The 9619-nt window shown below is 39.4% G+C and overlaps 1 protein-coding gene across 1 annotated transcript; it reads left to right on the top strand.

Annotated features, from left to right (window-relative positions):
- Positions 1 to 2377: 2377 nt before the first annotated feature.
- On the top strand, positions 2378 to 3172 carry LOC118487554. Its single transcript, XM_035984496.1, has 3 exons — positions 2378 to 2588; positions 2724 to 2859; positions 2935 to 3172. The coding sequence occupies exons 1-3, from the start codon at positions 2378 to 2380 to the stop codon at positions 3170 to 3172; spliced, it is 585 nt and encodes a 194-aa protein (XP_035840389.1).
- The last annotated feature ends 6447 nt before the right edge of the window (positions 3173 to 9619 follow it).

Raw genomic sequence — 9619 nt, 5'->3', positions numbered from 1 at the left:
CTTGAATATCGTGCCACGATCCGATCTGTACACTTGTCGAAATGTTGTGGTGGCTTATTTTGCCCCCACCATAGGGTTTTGACACGTGTCGTTGCCCTTTGGGTGTTCGAAAGGTCGCTGCAAGTGGATCAGAAAACATTGAATCTGGTCTGTATGTCTGACGCGGCCCGCGTCAGGATATACACAAAACTCAGGCGGGCCGCCTGGCCTTGTCTGATCAGCACAAACTTTCAGAATTTACAGTTTAGGTCCCTGTTGCGTATTTAAGCCATTTCCAACACTTCCAAGGCCCGTAAAGCCAACTTTAAGGCCCTAAAATGATGCCTAAACATTGTGGACATGAAACATGCTCAAAAATATTCCGGAGGTTGGTTCGTTTGGCCGTACGATCGCGATGTTCGCTTAATTACGACGGAATGCGCATAAGTGCGAAAGACGATCCAAATGACGCGACGAATGGATTTTTCTCATGCCAAACACTAAGGCATAATATTAGGATGCTTACATAAATTTTTGGATGTCCGGATGTATTCAGAACGTAAGTTATGCGCGAAAGTGCAAACTTATGCACTTTTTGACACTTTTAGTCCCTGAATGATCCAAAAGTTTATTTTAGCACACCGAACACCTCAAAGCCTATTTCTAAGCAATGGAGAGGATATTTATGGTACGTTTAACTTATGGACATGTTCCGGAATGTTTGTTACAGTTCAAATTGGCATACTTTCGCAGTTTGTCAAGTTTAGTCCCTGTAAGCGAATTAACTTGTTTTTGCCATACCAAAGCCTTCAAAACTTATTTCTAAGTTATGTAAAGGTTATTTAAGGTATGTTAAGTATATGATGGTGTTCTGGAGTATTTTTCGCATTAAACTGAGTACGTTTACGCACCAGTTTGCGTATAATTTTCCAGAAAGCGTTGTAGAGTTTGAAATTGAACAAGAATTGACATGTGCAAAAGATACACATATTTATACAAGATCCCAAGTATGAAATACAATATTTCATCGGCTTGGTATTTGTTTGATGGTCGCGGTGACACAGGTGTCACATAATATATATTAGATGTTGGACCTTCGTCTAAGTCCTAAAGATGTCGTTTAGATGATTTTTGCGGATTCTGCGTTTTCGTCAGAATATTAGTTTATTAGGTGCTTTTCTAGTAGTTTCGATGCATTATTTAAACTGTTTCAAATGTACTTAATAAAAATGGATCATATACATCCTAAGTAAGTATTCCTTGAGTATTCTAAGTGTATACCACGAAATAAGCAGTTCGGATGCTCAAAATGAATTAAAAATGTAGTTAAAAATGAGTATTTTAAGTGTGAAAAGTTACCGTAAATTGGCAGTTGTCACACCTTATGGTCTTAGCTCAAACAGATCAGGTTGTGCATGTCCTTATAAAGGTAAAAAATGATGCTTTTGGGTTGCATGTGTCTTTTGTCTATGCGAAAAATACTTATCAGGAATGGAGGGAGTTATGGCAAGACATTTGTAAGCATAAATTGCTTGTGAGAAACCAGCCGTGGATTGTCATGGGGGATTTTAACTCGGCCCTATATATGGATGATTTTTTGCATGGCCCCTCTACCTCGACTATAGGAATGAAGGAGTTCTTTGAGTGTGTTCAACATAATGAGTTGCTGGATATTCCGGGTCATGGGCTTCACTTTACTTGGAACCAAAAGCCAAAAGATGGGATTGGTATTCTAAAGAAAAACGACCGGGTTATGGGTAATGTTAGCTTCTTGGATGTTTATCCTAATGCCCATGTGCTCTATCATCCTTATCGAGTGTCGGGTCATACGCCGTGTATTCTTAAAATGGATACAGTCTTTCGGCCTAAGCCCAAGCCGTTTAAATTCGCTAATTTCATAGTTAATAAAGATGGGTTCAAGGAGTGTGTTGTGTCTGAATGGAGTAAAAGTATAGAGGGTATTCCGATGCTTTCGGTGGTTAAAAAGCTTCGTAATCTGAAGTCTCCGCTTAGGAAGCTTCTCCATCAACAAGGTAACCTGCATGTTAAAGTTAACGAGCTTAGATTACATCTGGATGAGGTTCATAAACAGCTAGACCTAAACCCGTTTGATGCTACTCTTCGGGTTAAGGAAACTAAGCTCTTAAAGGAGTTCCATGGTGCTGCTTATGATGAGGACTCCTTTCTCAAGCAAAAAGCTAAGCTTGAATGGCTAAGCGCTAGAGATGGTAACACCTCCTATTTTCACAACTTTGTTAAAAATAGGAATGCCTGGAATAAAATTCACACGATTAAAGATGCTAATGGGAATCAATTCGAGGGTGTGGGTGTTGAACAAGCATTAGTTGATCATTATATGAAATTTTTGGGAACCGAATCCGAGGTGGAGGAATTAGTTATGGAGGATCTATTCTTAAACACCGTAAGCCCGGTTGCGGCTGCTCAGATGATCCGGCCTGTTACGCGTGATGAAGTCAAGGCAGCGATGTTCAGTATTGCTGATAACAAGGCCCCGGGGCTTGATGGTTACACGTCGGTATTTTTTAAGAAAACTTGGGATATAGTGGGTGAAGAAGTCTCGACTGCCATACTCCAGTTTTTTGAAAATGGTAAGCTTCTTCAGTAGGTTAACCATACAATAATTGCCCTTGTCCCCAAAGTTCCCACTCCTACTTTGGTTCTGGAGTATAGGCCTATTTCTTGCTGCAATGTCATTCTTAAATGCATTAGCAAAATTTTATCAGATAGGATAAAAGGCATCCTAGGTAGCTTGGTTGATATTAATCAATCCGCGTTTATTCTTGGTCGAAAGATCTCAGATAACATCCTTCTCACTCAGGAGCTTATGCATAATTATCACGTTAATAGGGGAAAACCAAGGTGTGCATTCAAAATTGATATTCAGAAAGTGTATGACACGGTTAGCTGGTCTTTCCTTAATTCTATCCTTACCAGGTTCGGCTTTCCTCAAAAAATGGTTGATTGGATTAGGACGTGTGTTTCAACCGTTTCTTTTTCGCTTAGCATTAACGGGAATCTTTGTGGCTTTTTCAAGAGTAAAAGGAGTCTTAGACAGGGAGATCCCATTTCCCCTTATTTGTTCACTTTAGTTATAGAGGTTCTTTCTTTGTTATTGCACAAAGCTGCTGATCAGCATCCTGCTTTCAGATATCATGAAAAGTGCAAACTTTAGAAGATTATTAATGTCGCTTTCGCTGATGATCTATTCGTTAACCCAGATATGGTTTCTGTTAGAGTCATGAGGGATACTTTGGATGTGTTCACTAGGATATCGGGTTTAAATCCGAATCGAGCCAAAAGCACGATGTTCTTTAGTAATGTTTCGGCTTCGGTGAAGCAGGATATATGCTCTCTATTGCCGTTTCAAGAAGGAAAGCTTCCTGCTAAGTATTTGGGAGTCCCGTTGCTGTCGACTAAGCTTATGTACAAAGATTGCAGGATTTTGGTGGACCGAGTTTACAAAAAGCTTGATCACTGGATGAATAAGTCTCTCTCTTTCGCGGGAAGGCTTCAATTGATTAACTCGGTTATCTCGGCCATGCACATTTATTGGGCTTCTGTCTTTATGCTTCCGGCCCGTATTGTAGGTGACATTAAAAAACGAATGCGCAATTTCTTATGGAGTGGTGGTTCGGCTAAAATTGTTACTCCTAAAGTGGCCTGGAAAAATGTTTGCCTTCCAAAATCAGAAGGTGGTTTGGGAATTAGAAGAATTCAGGATACGAATAAGGCGCTTCTTACAAACCACATTTGGAGCATTCTTAGTGAAAGAGATTCTCTTTGGGTTAAATGGATTCATTCCTACAGGATCAAGGGAAAGAATTTTTGGGAAATTCCTTATCGTGGCAGTATGACTTGGGGGTGGAGGAAAATTTTGTCTATTCGGTCATCTATACGTCCGTTCATTTGGTACTCTATTCGTGATGGCCGTAAAGCTAGTGCTTGGAACGACAATTGGTGTCCTTTTAGTCCTTTGCGTGACTTCATTACCCCTAGACGTATTCATGGAGCGGGCTTTAACATGCAAACTTCTGTGTCGGATCTTATTGATCATCATAATGGTTGGAAGTGGCCGGTTGCTTGGTACGATCTTTTTTCGGTCTTGATCAACTTAACGCCGCTGGTTCTTGATCATGAGGTTCCCGATAAACTCATTTGGAAGGATAGACAAGGCTAGCTTTCGGTTTTCAGCACTAGGGGGTTTGGGAGAACATCCGTTCCCGCGGTGAGGATGTGGGTTGGGTTGATTTGGTGTGGTTTAGCCAGTGTATCCCTAGACACTCGTTCCATTTGTGGTTAGTCATCAAGAACAAATTGAAAACTCAGGATAGGATGGGAGCTTGGGATGCGAGTAGTGCAACCAACCTAAATCTTATGTGTTGTCCGCTGTGTAAACATGGTAAAGACTCTCGGGACCATTTATTTTTTCAGTGCTCTTATGGGTTGCAAGTTTGGAACTTGGTTAAGGATATGGCTTATATGGACTCTGTTGATGCAAATTGGGACTCCATTATGTCTTGGTTTTCTCAACACGCTACGAGTAATTCAGCGGAAAGTATTGTTAGTAAGTTGGTTGTGGCAACGTCTACTTATTTCATATGGCAAGAAAGAAATAACAGGCTTTTTTCTCCTACTCAGCGAAATGCAACTATGATTGCCAATATAGTTCTTCATACGGTTCGCCTGAAGATGATGACTTTCAAGTCTGGGAGAGGATCCAAGAACCCGCTGTTGTTAGAGAGATGGAAGTTCCAAGTGAAGACTTTAAACGTCGATCCGAGCTAGAGATTTTATGATGCGAGCTTTGTAGTTGGTTGCCTTTGTTTTTCGGCTTCTGGTTGTGTTTGTTTTTTCTGGTCATTTTATTCTTTATTAATAAAATTCACCGGGGTAACCATTTACCCAAAAAAAAAATATTTATATATTTTATATAAATATTTATATATTTGAAATTTCTCGAAAGCTAAGTCTTTCAAAGACTTATTAATTGTTACCGACAATAAACGAACTAAATAAATATAACTTAATCGTTTTCATTAAGTTAACAACAAACCGTCGAATCGTTCGGTCCATGATTCGGTAGAGCTCGGTGACACGTTGTTTAACTACGTCACTTTATTAGGAACTTATAGTTATTTCGTTTTAGGAATGTTTATAGATTACACGCTAGTGAGCCACGTACGGAAACGACATTATGGATGCACGTTAAGCTAGCTTTGCACAGGACTATCCAGGTGAGTTCATAACCCCCACTTTTTACTGTTTTACATTTTTATAAAATGTTTTCGGGGGTGGAAAGACATGCAATTTTTGCAAAATCACACAAAGTTTCGATAAATGAATATCACATATTTATAAACCATTTTTGCGACAAGATTTCAACGAACTCAAATGGTTTACGAAAAAGATTATGCTAAACATACCGGTTTTATAAAAACATAAGCGTTTTTCGAAACATGCATGAGTTTTAATAACACGAATGACATGGGCAAAGGCCCAAGGACATGGGTAGAGGCCCAAGGACATGAATAACTCACACATTGTACGTTAACTAGCGTAAGCTTAAGCTAGGGAATGAATTGTTAGATCATGTGAGCGAATAGTAATCTCTCTTAAGTGCCATTAATCTTGTATAAGACCGAGGGCAAAAGTGGTAGATCTATCGGGTATAGCGAGCCCCACTCTTGGGTCCTTGTGTAGCCCATGTAGTGCTTTTGTTGTTCTAGCCGGGTGGACCGGGGGAAATTCGCTAGGGTTGAGTGCTTCCTATGTCGCCGCATATATTAATGTCCTTGCAAAACATTAATGATCTGTTCATAGACGCTTACATACCAGTTTTTGATACTCGGATTTTCAAATGTTTTTAAGATTCATTTGATAAAAACTCACTAATACATGATTTACGAATTTTGGAAACAATTTTCAACTTATGTATAAGTTAGAGGATGTACTGATCCTGCTTACAAAGGTTTGTTTGGCCTTGGCCCATTCTCTCTCGTGCAATGCATAAAGACTCTCGTGGGCTAGACTCACAGTTTTCATATATCATGCCGAGAAAATGATTTACTATATTTTCTCAACAACTTTTAAACCGGTTATCAAAAAGATTTATTTTAAATCTTTTCAAAACAAACTATGAACTCGCTCAACTTTATGTTGACTTTTTCGCATGTTCTTTCTCAGGATAAATTTCTCAAACTACAGAACGGTTGGAATAGGAGAACCCATGAGATTTCAAGCACTTAGCGTGCGTTCATTTATAGAAGTCTTAGCAAACAACACTTCCGCTGTGCAATGAAGATACCGGTCCAGTCACGCCAGCTCTGATATTTCGGGGTGTTACAAAAATGTCTCGGATGTCGGTTCGTTTGTTCGTACGGTTGCGTTATTCGGTTAATTACGATGAAAACTCGAACGGACACGAAAACGATCCAAATTACGCGACGAATGGTATTTTTGCATTCCAATCACTAAAATAAAATATTTTAATGATTACAAAAATTTTTGGATGTCCGGATATGTTCAGAACTTAAGATATGCACGTAAATGCAAACTTATGCACTTTTTGACGCTTTTAGTCCCTATTGATCAATTAAGCGTATTTTCGCATAACGAACCCCTCAAAGCCTATTTCTAAGCTATGAAAAGGATATTTAGGGTATGTTTAGCTTATGATCAAGTTTCGGAATGTTCGTTACTATATGAATCGGCAGACTGTCGCAATTTATCGCAAATAGTCCATGTGATCGAATAAACTTATCTTCGACACACCAAACCATCCAAAACTTATTTCTAAGTTACGTAAGGGTTATTTAAGGTATGTTAAGCCTATGTCACTGTTCTGGAGTGTTTGTCGCACTAAACTGATTACATTTACGGATCAGTTTGCGTATAACTTTCCAGAAAGCGATTTAAAGCTTGAAATTGAACTAGAATCAAATTGTAAAATCGTCAAACACAAATACAATAATATTAACACCAAAACACATTGTTTCATTGATAATTGATATTGTTTTACATCATTCATCGTTTACAGAGCACAGTTGTCACAGTCTCCCCTAATTTAGGAAATTTCGTCTCGAAATTTTAACTAGAGGAAACTTGTGAAAACAATTGTGGATATTTCGCCTTCATTTGGTCCTCACGCTCCCAAGTAAACTCTGGGCCACGTTTGGACTCCCAGCGAACTTTGACTAACTGTATTCTCTTGTTCTTCAATCGCTTGATTTCACGATCCATTATCTCCATAGGTTTCTCGACAAAGTGCATCATTTTATCAACTTGAATTTCGTCGAGTGGAATATGAAGATCAGTATCGGCTAAACACTTTCGTAGATTGGACACGTGGAATGTTGGGTGAATATTCCCAAGTTCAGGAGGTAGCTTTAGTCGATAGGCAACCTTTCCAATTCTTTCAACAATCTTAAATGGTCCAACATATCGAGATGCAAGTTTTCCTTTCTTTCTGAATCTCACCACTCCCTTCCAAGGGGATACCTTGAGTAGGACACGGTCTCCTACTTGAAATCCCAAGGGCTTGTGTCGCATATCCGCATAACTCTTTTGACGGCTTCTAGCTGTCAGAAGGTTATCGCGAATTTTCTTGATTTTATCTGTTGTTTCCAGAATGAGCTCAGGTCCAGTAAGCTGAGCTTCACCGATCTCATTCCAACAGACAGGTGAACGACATTTTCTACCGTATAAAGCTTCGAACGGTGCCATATTGATGCTAGCATGATAACTATTGTTGTTGTAAGAGAATTCAATCAACGGTAGATGAGAATCCCAATTACCACCAAAGTCTATCACACATGCTCTAAGCATATCCTCCAATGTTTGTATCGTCCTCTCGGATTGTCCATATGTTTGGGGATGATAAGCAGTGCTTAGATTTCGTTGGGTTCCCATAGCAGATTGCATGTCTTCCAAAAGTGAGATGAAAATCGAGCATCACGATCGGATATGATATCCAAAGGAACACCATGTCGAGATACAATCTCATCAACATAAATCTTGGCAAGTTTATCAGCAGATAGATCCTCGCGAATCGGTATAAAGTGAGCTGATTTCGTTAATCGATCAATGACTACCCAAATAGTATCGTGACCTCTAGATGTGTGTGGTAACTTAGTGATGAGATCCATCACAATGTTCTCCCACTTCCATACCGGTATCTCTGGTTGCACAAGCAAACCAGATGGTCGTTGATGTTCAGCCTTGACTTTGAGACAAGTTAGGCATTTTGATACATACAAGGCAACATCCTTTTTCATACCAGGCTACCAGTACTGAGTACGAAGATCCTTGTACATTTTGTCAGCACCAGGATGGATAGAATATCGAGACTTATGAGATTCGTCCATCACTAACGTGCAAAGATTGTCTTGTTTCGGAATCCAAAAACGATCCTTAGAATAGAATAACCCATAGCCCTTCGTTTCGAGTTTAAGCTCTAATTGACGTGGTAATTCCTTACCCATCAGATCTTGTGTAACACAAGTACGTTGAGCTTGAGAGACACGAGTTTGAATATCGGATAGAGTTTGAACAAAATTTAGCTTGACTCATTCCTTTCGACTTAGTGCATCGGCTACGACATTCGCCTTACCAGGATGGTAGCGAATCTCGCAATCGTAATCGTTCAAGAGTTCAACCTAGTGTCGTTGTCTCATGTTCAACTCCTTTTGATTGAAAATGTGTTGGAGACTTTTGTGGTCTGTGAAAACCACACACTTCGTGCCATAAAGATAGTGTCTCCATATTTTGAGTGCAAAAACCACAGCTCCCAACTCAAGATCATGAGTGGTGTAGTTTTTCTCGTGAACTTTCAATTGTCTCGACGCATAAGCTATAACTTTACCTCGTTGCATAAGAACACAACAAAGTTTTCGTTTCAAAGTTTGGAAAGCTTCCTCTTGTTGTTGTCCCCACTCAAAAGGCTTATTCTTCTGAGTCAAAGCAGTGAGAGGTACCGCGATCTTCGAGAAGTTCGAAATAAATCGTCGATAGTATCTAGCAAGACCAAGAAAAGAACGAACTTTTGTGGGTGTTGTAGGTGTGTTCCAATCCTTAATAGCAGCTATTTTGGAAGGATCCACATGAATACCCTGCTCGTTAACAATATGACTCAAAAATTGAACTTCCTTAAGTCAAAATTCACACTTGGAGAATTTGGCGAAAAGTTGTTCCTTCTTCAGAAGTTCCATCGTCAGACAAAGGTATTGTTCATGATCGACTCAAGACTTCGAATAAATGAGAATGTCTTCAATGAATACAATGATGAACTTATCTAAATAAGGCTTACAAACCCTATTCATTAAGACCATGAAAACAGTTGGAACATTCGTCAAACCAAAAGGCATGACAGTGAACTCGTAGTGACCATATCTCGTGCGGAAAGCAGTTTTGGGAATATCTTCTTCGAGTACACTAAGCTGATGATACCCAGAATGCAAATCAATCTTGAGAAAAACATGTAGCACCTTGTAGCTGATCAAAGAGATCATCAATTCGTGGTAGGGGATATCGATTCTTAATAGTAAGCTTATTAAGCTCACGATAATCGATGCACATTCGAAAACACCCATCTTTCTTTTTCACAAACAGGACTGGAGCGCCC

This window comes from Helianthus annuus, chromosome 15, assembly GCF_002127325.2.
Source record: "Helianthus annuus cultivar XRQ/B chromosome 15, HanXRQr2.0-SUNRISE, whole genome shotgun sequence".
NCBI classification, from domain to species: Eukaryota; Viridiplantae; Streptophyta; class Magnoliopsida; order Asterales; family Asteraceae; genus Helianthus; species Helianthus annuus.
Note: the sequence above shows the minus strand (reverse complement) of the source record. Positions and strands in the feature narration are given on the sequence as shown.